Source organism: Solea solea, chromosome 1 (assembly GCF_958295425.1).
Source record: "Solea solea chromosome 1, fSolSol10.1, whole genome shotgun sequence".
NCBI classification, from domain to species: domain Eukaryota; kingdom Metazoa; phylum Chordata; class Actinopteri; order Pleuronectiformes; family Soleidae; genus Solea; species Solea solea.
This window is the reverse complement of record NC_081134.1, coordinates 37146395-37160036: the sequence shown is the minus strand read 5'-3', so window position 1 is coordinate 37160036 and position 13642 is coordinate 37146395. Positions and strand designations below refer to the sequence as shown.

Below are 13642 nucleotides of genomic sequence, written 5' to 3'. Positions count from 1 at the left end.
AGCGAGTAATACAGGACATCGGCAAGCACTATATCACCATTACAGCTCGTGTAATTTATGCAACCTGACATCCCGGTGAATGCTGATTTGACCAGACTTCACCTTTATCTTGTTGCAAATATGCTGACCATTACTCGGGGCCCATATTTCCGACGGGGGCCGGGAAATGTCACGGGCAAAACAGAGAGATAGCCGCTCATTCATCGCTCCCCGGCGTTCTGTCGCGAGGAGAGAAGAGAGCGGGAATGTAAATAATTTTCCCCGTCGCCGCCTAAACTCCACCTTTCATCTCGGATATTCTTTTGCAGTGGCCGGTGCACACACTCCATCATTATAATGAGGGAGGCTCAATTAGACACGGGTCTACATCGGGGGGTTTTAAATGTCACAGAGCAGGTCCTGACATTTCTCTGTTTGATATGTAATCAGAATGGCAGCGGCGCGCTTCACGGACGGAACTATTCTCAACTTCGGAAATAACAAATTCCACGCCGCCACGAAGCGCTGAGCGAAGGCTGCCACGGTCACTTTGGAGTTATTTAGAGCCGCTGACGGCGACGCCGCGCTCTCGCTGCCTCCTAATGACTGAATCTATTAGCACTGTGGGCAGTACAGTAATTAGCCCTCGGAGGTCAGAATGTTTACGAGACGCGTGTAATGAATCCTCTTTGTTTTGTTGTTCGTCGTCATCCGAAAGGTTATTTTGTCTTCACATCGAGGAGCGGGCTGACTAGAGTGACTAAAATGATCAGCAGCAGACCTGTAGAGGTCCTTTTTAAAAATGGATTTCCTGAAATCAACTTGGAATTGAAAAATCGGGCCTTGGCGAGTCCCAATGTCCGAGAAAATTTCTCTTCTCCAACATTTTCTGTCCGTCCTCACAATCACTGTCATATACAGTGTCATATACTTTGTAAATGTCCCCATTTTGGGACTTAGAAAGCAATATTTTATGAATAATGTGAAGAGGGAAATAATGAATCAATGTTTCTGATTAAATTCAAAACCCGTCACATGTCAGTAATGAACATTTGTCAAGAAAAACAACCCTAAATGCCATAAAGATTGATGGCTAGGCCCAACTTTCTATCAGCTTCCATTTCCCCCACCACCATCCTGATCACCAGTACATGTAAGCAACTGGGCGAACATGTACGGGGGGAAAAAAACAATATCTTGACTGATTTTGCAACTCGGTGTCATGACAGGTCAATTTTTGAATGTACCAGGACCGCACTCTCCCCTCGGGTTGAATGTCAAAAAACAGACTGTTGCCGTCGTCTCACCAGCAGCAGAAAAGAGTGGCCTCACAGTGGATGAATTACCATCTCCTCCATGCTCCGACTTCACTCTAATAAGCACTGGATTGTTCACAAAAAGGAAAAAAAAAAAAAAAGAGACAGAGAGCGAGAGAGAGAGAAATACAGGGAGCGAACAGATAGAAATCCATTTGTAAGACTGGGCTGTGACTATTTGCATGGCGATGAAGGCCCTGAGTGTTCCTCAGCCTTTAGACATGAGGCCCAGACAATAGAGCCTGTGTTTGTTCTTCCCCAGGAAGTTTGAGGAGGACAGAGGAGGGTAGAAGAAGAAGAAGAAGAATGAGGAGAAAGAGGGGAGGTCGTAAGTGGAGGGGATTACGCATTGTGAGAACCCCGCACATTCTCCACCGCAGCCGCCGCTATTGTGGTGACTGAATTGCTTTCCAGTACCAGGACATTTAGTTAAGCAGATTGTGTTTCCTTACACCACGCGACGATCTCTCTTGATGGCAGCTGGCGATAAGTGCTTTGGAGGGAGACGGCAGAATCGCACACAAACAGGTGGGTGTGGTCGGGGACGGTAAATGGATGGTTGCGATGTAAGAAATAGGAAATAGTCTTTCGTGAGCAGATCATTCGATGGGATTGTTTATCAAAGATGGGGGTGCGAGCAGGAGTGGAAAGAGGTTTTTAGCATTAAAACCACCGGCAAAAGGGAACTCATAACAAGTGGATACAATCGACTAAATGTGACACAGCAAGACTTCAGTGAATTTTCGGAAACTCTCAAACGGATGCTGGCATTTTAAGCAGCGCCGCGCCTTCTAAAATATTCATCAGTGATGTTTGAAATTGCTAAGGGAATGTTGGGAGGTGGATTTCATGAACCCTAGACAAAGTCATCTCGTTGTGAAAAACCTCTCGTGTCACTGTGTGGCCTCTGTGAAGTTGATCTCATTGTGAGTTTGTGCCAAACGTGACGCAACTTTATTTCGGGTAAAAGTCAATAGAAAGATGTAAAGAAAAAAATCACACAAACACTCCAAAAAAATTATATTCAAATTGAAATATTTTAACCTATAATAATTATTATTAATGTGTCAAAATTACAGCTGGTGTTTGTCTTAATAAAACACAAGCTTTTTTTAACCTTTATTTCCTTTATTTCACAGTTTCTGATCACAATTCAGGGTTTTTGAACAGCATTGTTGACGCTTAAATGCAGTAGCTATTATGGTAATTTTCTGCTCCCAAAAAAATGTCATGAAATGAAATGTTTATTATCATGATTAAGTTTCTTCGTACATAATTGCCTTCCGTTTAAATCGGCTAGTCTCTGACAGTGTGAATGAATTGTTTTCCTTACAATAGGATGTAGTGTACATCGCTGATAAGAGTCGGTGGAAATTTGCGACGCTGCTAAACAGCAATAATTTCCACTTGTGCCCGTGTAGCAAAATGAAATAAATTACTCGCTAACAAGTGCATGATGACTTGACGTTTCCCCTGCTGATCTCGCGCAGGTCTCTGGACTCTTTTCAGGACCTTGAGTGAAGAAAAACAAACTGCACGTCAGTTGTATTGTTTTATGGAGCTGAACAGTAAACACAGCGTCCCAAATGACCAATTATTATGGACATTTTGTCTTTGAAGGGTGATTCTAAAGGAAGTGAGGCTTATAACAGATGCGTTCTTTAATTAATGTTCTTAACCCAAAGATCTCCACGCGTATACACTGTATTTACATGTTTCCGTCCCTTATTGAATGATTATGTATATGATTAATGCATGAAAAACAACAAGTGCGAATAACTATTCAGTATGTGTCAGTGGGTAACTACAGTAGTTAGATAACACGTTTCATTATAGTGCAGTAACAATGTAGTAAGAATATGGAAAGACCTTTGTAATAAGGAAGTTAAATTATGGCAATAGTTCTTATTCCCATTGTAATTACAAAGTAATAGCTTGGTAATAACGATGTATTGGGTCAAATTAAGGATAAAGTTTAACTTTTACATAATGGTGAATATTAATTGTGGTTATTTTTTAATTTTTTTTTTAACCTGGTTGTTACTCAGGCTGGTATACGACGATAGATCACAATGCGACACATATTGCAATATTGCGTAAATATTACATTTTGAATAAGTACTATACTATATATAAGTACTGCTTTATTAACTATTTTCATGACTACCATCCCAGCATTTGTTGACATGTTTTATCATAGGCCTACTTTAGATATTACTTTGAAAATAACCTGGTATTACTGTGTTATCACACTATTACAATTGTTATTACCAAGGTTAAAAACTGCATTAAAATGAAAAAATGTCATTACCTCTCTGTCACAAACTTATTACCATACAAGCACCATGTTGTCACTGTGCTGTAATGTTTACGCGCTAACCGTCACCAACAGTGTTCAACAGAAGCTGCTTCTTCTCCCCCCCCACCCCCTTGAAATCTTTCTTGAAATGTTGCATTTCAACATTTGCATTGGCACATTAGACACATTTTAATAGCGTCCCGAAGCCATTACTTCAACGGAGCGACGTTTTATTAGCTCGAACACACCGCCGTGTAGGAAAAATAATGTGACCGTCTCAGTGCATCTAGTGCTTAACATTGTGAGACTGCAGCCCATTGTCATTCTGTCATGTGGCAGAGCAGCGCATACTGTACATGCAAGCTACGGGAGGTCTGCTGGAAATGGGAGGAAGGCCTATTAGAGGTAATGAATGGCTGTCAACCACAGGGCACTCTGCATGTACGGCTTGTCACACGGGAATAAAAATCCTCTTGAAAAGGCAGAAACTGACCAAAGGTTTCCCGTTGTTCTTGTTTTCTTTCTTTAAATATTCGTGCTCTCTGTTATTTAGCAAGAATTTCATCACTTGTTAAATTGGCACCTGAACATCTGTTGACCTGTGCACTATTCCAGCCACATCAGTAAATCCCTGATACCCTCAGGGTGTGTTTTTTTGCTTTCTCTTTTTTTTTTTTTTTGTTAAAGCAGACTCCATGGCATGTTGGCAGCTGAGCGGTTGCTCCGAGTAACATCATCGACGGGCTGTTGTCTGGTTTTGGCTCAGGGCGTTCAGTTGTGGCGCGCGCTTGGCAGTGCTATGAAAGACCATAACAGCTCACGATTCACTGGCCACTAATTGGAATGTCACTCCGCGATGCATGGAGATATGAATCCGGCCCCCGTAAAGACACACATAAGCACAAACACCTATCCTCCTTCACGTTCCCTATCGAAAAATTGAGTGAAGAAATGAAAGCCCGCATCGGTAATTGATTTTACCAGCTCGGTACAAATGGATCCTGACAGCTAATTTACTTTCACGAGATTAAACATGGACATTGTGAGCTGCTTAGGCATTAATACTGCAACTTCTCTAACTGCTGAAACAACTTCTTACACTTATTCTCTAGATTTAAAATTTCCACCGGGACCACCCATGCACAAAAGTGCAAGCATGTGCGTTCAGCACTTCGGACAGGTATGTGCACATTGTGCTGATGTTAACAGTTAAAGCAGCAAAACTATTTAAATGGGTTGAAATTATGGCTGTTGTCGACTGGAGAGAAGTAGAACATATTCAGGGTTTTATGTCCAGGCCAATACTTTTGTTGCTTTTCAAAGTAAAAGATGGAGGTCTTAAACAATGGTAAATCAACATCTACAGTTTTTAGTTTTGGTACATACAAAGACATCATGTCAACAACCTCTGCCGACATCCCTGACCTACATTCCCGTCCTCTCAATTTTTGGAGTTATGCTCAACACAAGCATACAAACAGCCTCTTTGGCAGAGGTAATAATTATCACAGTACAATTGTTTTTTATCTGGATTTGCTCAAATGTGCTTTGAGATTTTTGTCAAATAATTCTCAAATAGTTGTTTAATAATTGTTGTCGCCAATTTTAAATTTCACTCGAGAGATCGTTCTTGTGTGAAATGTGTAAAAAAAAAAAAAAAAAGAGTGTTAAGCGTGGTTGCCAAACTTTGGGAAACATGGAAATACGAAATACACCCATACATAACTGTTCCACTGTCTCTTTTATGTTTTGTTTTATTTTAACACTTTTGATTAATTCACACGTGTCAACAACAATCTAGCAGGGGGGGAGAACTATCACCTGATGAGAGGAGACAACGAGGTTATAAAAATAGGCTGTAAATATATTATATACGTGCATTTAATATCATTTAATAATAGTGAACATTAACTCACCTTGGCTTGTCTTCATCTTCCCCTCTGACACCAACGCCCCAACGTCTCCGAACCTGAGAAGCCTGAAAGCAAAGTGCAATACGCCGTGGTATTTGGTGCAAGAGAGTGGGTGGCACAACAGATCAAAACACCAAACTAAAAGCGTAAAAAGAGTCCACAGACACAGAAAATGCTGCAACACTGGCTGCCCCTTTTTGTTGAGGGTGAACAAAGTATTTCAATTTAACATGTTTCCTTAATCACTGATCACATATCATGACCACCATCAGTTTTCTGTAGACAGGTGATGTGAGGTTGAACGACAGTAAGTGTCATCCTTTAAAACAGTGTGTCCTCATATGCTCATGCTGTGGATGGATGACGCATTGATTTCTCATCACTGCAATGCGTTAGACACTTGTTTTAGACGGAGTGTACTTGAATTTCATTTATTGCAAACTGTCCCCCAACTATTGATTAAGCACCACCATTTTTCTTCACTTATGATTTTTTTTTCCCCATCCCGCCTGAACGGGGGCTCGTTTAGCAGACGAAACCATTAATCTGGCTCCCACTTAACGCATCGCTCTTGCTCTCTGTTTTGTTGACCTTTGGCGTACGGAGGGCCCCCAAAAAAAAATTAAGGCAATATTTCAGGGCGATGATAACCAATCGATCTTGGAACCTCAACACCGGTAACCTCTTTGTTTCTATCTTTCAAACCAATACTGTCTTTGATCAACGCCTCCCCCAGATGTGCATATGCATGTGGCAGAAATGTTAATTTTGCTCATTTTTCAACAAAGACGGGACACAACTGACCGCTCTCTTGAAAATATGACACATTTCCTTCACAAGTTAGTTGGATTCAGTTAGTCAACACTATCCATTGTGTTTGTGGGGTTCCCATCAGATTTTCCATGACTTTCGCTGTCCTCACACTCTTGACCCTGATTTTGGTGCTCGCTATAATTGGTGCATCGATTTGACTCGTAGTTTTTCAGAGGCATGTGTGTCTCTGTTTCCCGTGTCTGGGGAGACATTGATCTAATTAGAAGTCTTCATTAGTCAGCGGCAGAGTGCAGTGTCATGCTTAAGGAATGGCGCTGGGACTTGGGCCCCCCCATCTGTGAAAACACAATACAGAGCCTTGTTTGAATTCAAAACAGAGAGCTGGTGTTTCAACCTCCTCTGCAGGACGGCCAGATACAAAACAGGGAGCGGAGCGCTCGGACAATGCATTTGTTTCACTTGTAAAAATCCAATTCGGTTTGACTTTCTTGCTTGAATTTGTTATACGTGTGTGAATTATTGCTGTGCGGTGTCTTTGACGCAATTTGTAAAAGATGTACAAAAGCGGATAAGCTCATCATCAAGGTCATATACGGCAGTGTTTCGCCAACCAGATCATTTCTAAATCTCTGTCAGATGAGCTGTAGTCTTCAATTTACATCACCCGTCATGTTGAATTGATTTGAAAATGTATTAAAAAAACGATTGATTTTTATGATATTTGCGAGTATCAGCTCATCCTTCACACAATTTCGCCGTGCAGTGCTGTGGCATCGCTGTCAATGTCTTCACTTTCAACCGCATTATTTCAACCATTTATCCATTATTGTTATTATTTCAATCGGTATGCGTCGTCTCCATTATTGAGCCAAGCTTTGAGACCAGAGCTTCAGAGGTTTGACGTCACAAAAAATGGCACAAAACCCACTGAACCACTGTTTTAGCCAAATGTTTTCAAATGAATGCATTGGTCATAGCAGACAGAACACTCAGCTACCAGTTTTAATAACTGCTTTAAGTAAAAGTAAAGAATAAACCTTAATTAAAGACTAATTAATCATTTCAACTGCTAGATCCTCACTTTTAACTAACTATTAATCAAATGACTTTTTCTTTGGTCGTTTCAAGATGCATTCTAGATGTCAATTATTCACTTGTAGCAAACTAATTAAAACCTTAATTCATTACTATTTCAGCTGCTTGCTCCTTCATTTTATCCCATTTTCAAACAAATCATTCTTCACCTTTGTCTTTTTTTCTCTTTTTTCTTAAGCTGTTTTTTTCCTGACACTTTAAGATAACTTTAATTGTCAATATCATGTAACAGTAATGCGATGTTCTGTTTGACAGTTTAGTCAATACGGGTTAAAATAATCAAATTGAAATGACAATCTCTCCAATTAGTCAAACCACACTCACCCGGCTATAAGCATAGGTTGATTAAACACCACTTATTCACAACGGCTGATTAAATACCAGATTTATTTTTAACTACAGCGTGTAAATGTTTCAAGTTACACGCACTTTAACTTCCGGAGTGGATATTTCCATCCTTTAAGGTTGCATTGTTGATCAGTGCTTGGTGTAATTAAAGTCATATTTAGTTGGATTTTACACTGGTACAGATTTTAATTTCCTCATTGTGCAGTCTCTGTGCACTGCTGGAAATTCCTCACTGCCTCAATTAATTTAATTGTTAACTTTTATTTCAGAGACATGTGCTGGCATACAAACGGCATCATAACAAGATGGCATACAGCACCGCCGGGATCATGGACTATACTGTGCTGTTGAATGAGGAATCGGTCGCACTGGACCAGTGACACCTTCATCCGCTGTCCGCTAAGCATGGGAGGTGCAGAGGAAATGCACGGGTGGACAGTAAAAATGAGCACGCCTGGTGTTTTGGCCGTGGTGACGTTCTTTTCCATGATTCCTGGCGGGGTGCTGAGCGATATGGGATGCACTCAGGGTCTGGAAGCCCCGCAGTTCGCCCAGGGGTCCACTCATCTGCACCGCCGCCTGAAGAGAGGCTGGATCTGGAAACAGCTGTTTGTCCCAGAGGAAGATCCCACTCCTCGCGTTATTGGCCAGGTACCGCTTCAGATTGAATGTCCGCCATGTCCTTGATACGGCACTTCTCTTTGAAAAATCCTGTTTTCGAGTTTTCCCTCTGCGAAACCATGTAGAAAAAAAACAAAGCTTCTGTATACTCCCCCTCCCCCCTCGTATTTCTTTTCTTTTGCAGATCAAATCGGATTCTGACCGAGGCGAGTTTTCCATCAAGTACATATTATCAGGGGAAGGCGCCGGAGATGCGTTTGCGATAAATGAGCATTCGGGTGAGATACGGACTCTGAAGAAGCTCGATCGGGAGGAAAAGGCCTTCTATGTCCTCCAGGCCCAGGCTATCAACAGGAGATCCAATGAACCGGAGGAGCCCCAGTCAGAGTTTATCATCAAGGTGCAGGACATCAATGACAACGCTCCTCAGTTCCTGAATGAGCCATATGTGTCCAGCATCCCCGAGATGTGTCCAACTGGTATGTTTCAGAAAAGTGGAGTTTTTTCATATCTATGTAAAGGGACGTCATCTTCTGGCTTGAAAAGGGCCAAAATAAAAGAAAGAGCTCCAGCAGAGTGAAGTTCATGGGAAACTTCTTAATCTGTAAATCCAGGTTATTTTAAAAGGGACATGATCAATTGTGTCACCATTTAAAAGAAAATCATGGCAGATATGAGTGGACACCAGTGTGATTGACAGCTTTAATCGTCCACTAGTCAGTGTTTCTCAATCCTGGTCCTTGGGACCCTCTTGGCCTGCATGTTTTAGATGTTTCCTTCTTCCAACACACCTGATTTAAATAAGTGGGTCGTTACCAGGCTTTTGCAGTGCTCGCTGATGAGCTGATGATTTGAATCAGGTGTGTTGGAACAAGGGAAACCAGGACCAATATTGGGAAACCAGTTCCAGTTTCAATCGCTGACATAAATCAAATAATGAATTTCTAGGTTTAACAATTTTGGTAACCAGTAGACTATGGAATTATCAAACAACACTTTTCACGGGCTGCGATGGACTGGCGAACTGTCCAGGGTGTACCCCGCCTATCGCCCGATGTAGCTGAGATTGGCACAGCACCCCCCGCGACCCTCTGGTGGAGGATAAAGCGGTAGATGATGACTGACTGATGACTGACTGACTTTTCACGGAGAAAGCAACACTATTGAAGAAGCAAACAACAGCTGCCTGCTGATTGCTGAGTGTTGGGCTTGGAGTCACTGTCTGTCTGGAACTCGTTCCCCACAAGTTTTCAAGGTACTTATATTAATATAATCTATATATTGTACGTAATTTTACGCTTGTCAGATTATCTTTGAGATATTACGAACGAGATTGAGATGGACAGCGACTCCAAGCACATGTCTACTTCCGGTCCGTTGAGCTGTCGTTCCAAAACTCAGAAGCCAATCAGCAGGCAGCTTCCTATAAGGCCCGCCCATGGACAGAATCGCAAACAAAAAACCAGGGAGTGCAAACGCAAAAGGTTTCGGAGTGAAATTACGATCATTGCATACAAAAAGTTTACAATAATTTTGAATGATTAAATCGATATTTTATTTGTAAGTTGTTATATTTGTTTGATCAATTCATAAAGTGTTGCTACGTGAAAAGTGTTGTTTGATAACACTGACACAAATCTAATTCCGTAGAAGACTACATCCATTTTCACTACGCCGTTTACTAAAAGACCAGTGACTAAGATTGAGTGACACCTAATGGTGAGACGACAGATTGCAACCGAGTGCTCATCAGCTCAACGCTCTCTTATTCCCACTTTTAGGAAACAACAGTGGCCTTCACGTTCACACTCGCATTCTTTCACGCTGTTGTCGGAACACGTCGGTGAAAGATGGCGGCCTTCGCAAAGCAAGGCAACTTTCCCTCCGCCACATATAAAAGACGTATGTCTTCCCCACAATACAGCAGAGATGAATGAAATTTAATTTGTGGTACACGGCCATAAAAACTGACATTTTTAAAATATTCAACAGCGACATGTCCTTCCAATGTCCTGTCCCTGTTAATCCACAGACCTGCTGTAAACAGCCTTCACTGGAAAATATGTAGTGTATGAATTAGTGTCCTCATTCACATAAAGGTCTGGGATTTATTGAAGAAAATGTCCGTTCACTCTGATATTTTGCGCCTTGTTTTTTTAATGTCGCGTATTGAGTGGCAACGTAAGTCATTTCATTTAGACTTAAGTATTTCGCTGCCACAAGAGCTGCCATGAAAATGTGTTCATTTCTGCTCCCTGGTCATTGAATGGTCCACGAGATAGATGCAATAAACCAGACTGGCACTGTGTTTATTTCTCATTATAATGATTATTTTGGCTCACATAAACAATTCCCCAAAGAGATAAAGGCCTTTAATTTTAGAGACGAATCTATATGAAATATTTTTTCACTATTGCTGTGACCTCCTGAGAAGTATTTTGAATATTATTCATGGGAATAAGTGAGTGTGTTTTTGTTCATAAATATTTAACCTTTTTTTTCTTTTGGATAGATAAAACCCCTTTTATTTGCTTATTGGATTCATACTTTTTTTTTTTCTTCAAATGTATTATTTCTTAACTTAAATCTCGAGTGAAGACAATAAACAAAAGGTTATGTGAATGTCTGTCATCTGTCGCCATTCAGGAAGTTAAAAGTATTGGATTCTGCTTTGTCGCTTGAATGCCTTTATGGCTAAATTTCTTAAATAACGTCATTATAACCACTGCCCTTTTCATACCACAAACATTACCATTTCAATTTATACGTAATCTGCTTTGGCGGGCATAATATCGCACTCGTAATAAATCATAATGCATTTGACTCAGGCAGCGAGAGTGAGAGGGGAAGGTTGGAGAGCAGGTGAATGAGAATCAGAAAAAAAATACTGCAGTAAATCCACGCGCCTGTGTGAGAGACAGAGCTCCCCGTGGGGACAAAAGAACGAGATAGACAGAGGAAGTGAAGGAGAGGAAGATACTGTACATGGCGAGGCGAGCAGAGGGATGGGGTCAGCGGAGAAAATGGGAGTAAATGAGAAAGATAGAGAAGTAAAAACTGAATCAGTGTGTGAAGGAGACGGGAAACAGGGGGTCAGGTGCACAGTGACAGAGATATCGCTATAAGGCTGGAGAGGTTGTCACACACACACACCTGCACAGCCAACACTGCTGCTGCAAACCCACCACCGCACCCCCGCCAACCCTTTTCACAACATCACCCTCCCCCCCTCGATGCCAGACAGACAAACCCTGCAGGAATGTGGCATAATCACTTTATTTCCCTGTGGACTGGAACTGCTGGCTGAGCTAACTGCCTGTGTGTGTGTGTGTGTGTGTCCTTCCCTTCTTCCCACAGGGACCACAGTGGCCCAGGTGACAGCCACAGATGCTGATGATCCCATGTTTGGAAACAACGCCAAGCTCTTGTACTCCATCCTGCAGGGGGAGCCCTACTTTTCTGTGGAGCCAAAGACAGGTGAGCTGGAGGCCTCACGCTCAGTTTGTCTAAACACAGGATGAGGTGTTGAAAGCCTTTTGTGCAGAGTGCATTGGTGAATGGTTGGTTGAAATTTTGGAAGGCATCATCAGTAGTGCGCCTCCAGATCTTAGGGTGTTTTCGGCCTTGCACACAATACACCAGAGGCGGCCAGCTACAGGGTGATCAGTCCTGAGCCTGCGTCCCATGCCCAATTATTCTTCAGAGAGTCCCCTTGTTATTAAGTGGCGTACATCTCATGGGACTATGCATGACATTTTGGCTCCGGCCCCTGACTCCCAGGTCCTTCAGCAGTCTGGTGGTAGATGTTGTGCTTCAGCAACTGACGTATGCCGCATCCACAGAATCCACCCAGGGTACGGTGAGCTTGATAAAAAAAAAATGGACAGTCTTCCAGTTTCCTTGGGGAAGTTTGATTTAACTGACGCTAAAGTTGAAAACATTTTTAATTTGAATGGAAGTCTATGGGAAAATTCTACTTCTCTCTTGATTTATTGTATCTTTAGGAGCTAATGGTCTGTAAATTATGTTCCCCTTTACAAGAAAAATACTTAGATTATAGATTAATCCGTTTGATTGACAGCTGGTACCATCCAATAGGAGCCCGTTTACAGGTGAAACTAGATAAAAGTAAAAAGAAAAAAAAAAAAAAAAAAAAAAGCAGTACCTCAAACAATGTGCAGAAATAATTAAGTTTAAATTATAATAGTTTAACTTGACAGACAACTTTATTGGTTCCGTCACAAGAGGCTTTAACAAATCATACTCCAGCACTGAAAACACCTGTCTGTGCTGCAAAGAAACCTAAAATAAAGAAAAGATTTCACAGTTCAACAACTTTCACTTTCTCAAAAGCGGAATTAATTTTTTTGTGAGTGAAATCAGCGACGGTATCCTTTCTCCCTCGCTTTTCTCTCTGTAAAAGAGACGGAGAAGAGCGGTTATGGAAGTCTACGCCGACAAAACAAAATGTCAGTAAAACCATTTAATATTGTACATTAATTAAAGTAAAATATGGCTCCTTCAAATGCAGTAAAACAGTTGTAAATGTCAGTGAGATGGAGAGTTTGCCTCTGCTCATCTTTCACATACGAGCACGTGATCCGGATTGTTAACCACCTCCCGATGACGAGTGCTCCTGCCTGATGCAGCTTTGAATATGAAATAAGTGCAGAAAGATTCACTGGTTACTTTAAGCACATCTCACAAATGCCCCTGGCAACTTGACCTGTTTTAGTGAATGTATGTACTTTTGCATTATGTTCTTGTGTAATGTGGGAGACCTGTGTTGATACTAAAGTGTGCAACATTTGAAGACTCACATTTAATGTGTTTGGGAGCCATGAGTTAGTTTACATTGAAAAGTACAAGTTGCAGTTTTTCCCACTGCTTCAGCTCCGTGAGGATAAGACAAAAAGAGTCTATAGAAATTAAGAAATTGATCTGATTTTGTAGTATTTTTAGGTTATCGTCTATTTTCTATAAATTTATGGTTTGGTCTGTTTTGTCCAACCAAAATATACATATGTGCCAATGTAAAATAAAAAAAAAATATCAAAAGGAAAGATTCAGATTATAGAGTCTGAGGACAAGAGCATGCACACCCATCATTTTACATAAGCAAGACTGGCATAAATAAAATAAATAAATAATATTCAGCTCCTCAATCTAAGAGTAGAGAGTAAGTATTTTGGTAAAGAATAACATTCGGGAAACCATTAAAAGTCACATCAATTACGCTGCAGAGATTTTGTATTAGTGTACTAACCCATAGCTGAAAATAGTCTCTAATGTCCTGT

At 41.2% G+C, this 13642-nt stretch overlaps 1 protein-coding gene across 2 annotated transcripts in view; it reads left to right on the top strand.

The window, feature by feature from the left end:
- The first annotated feature begins 1620 nt into the window (after positions 1-1620).
- The window catches only part of cdh19 (cadherin 19, type 2), a 30601-nt gene continuing 18579 nt past the window's right edge, over positions 1621-13642 (top strand). The window contains exons 1-4 of one of the 2 annotated variants that reach the window (XM_058627902.1): positions 1621-1823; positions 7994-8375; positions 8530-8824; positions 11703-11822. In XM_058627902.1, coding sequence (XP_058483885.1) covers positions 8076-8375; positions 8530-8824; positions 11703-11822 — 715 coding nt within the window. In that variant the 5' untranslated portion in view covers positions 1621-1823; positions 7994-8075. The remainder of the gene's footprint in view (positions 1824-7993; positions 8376-8529; positions 8825-11702; positions 11823-13642) is intronic. The other variant, XM_058627910.1, reaches the window with a different exon arrangement.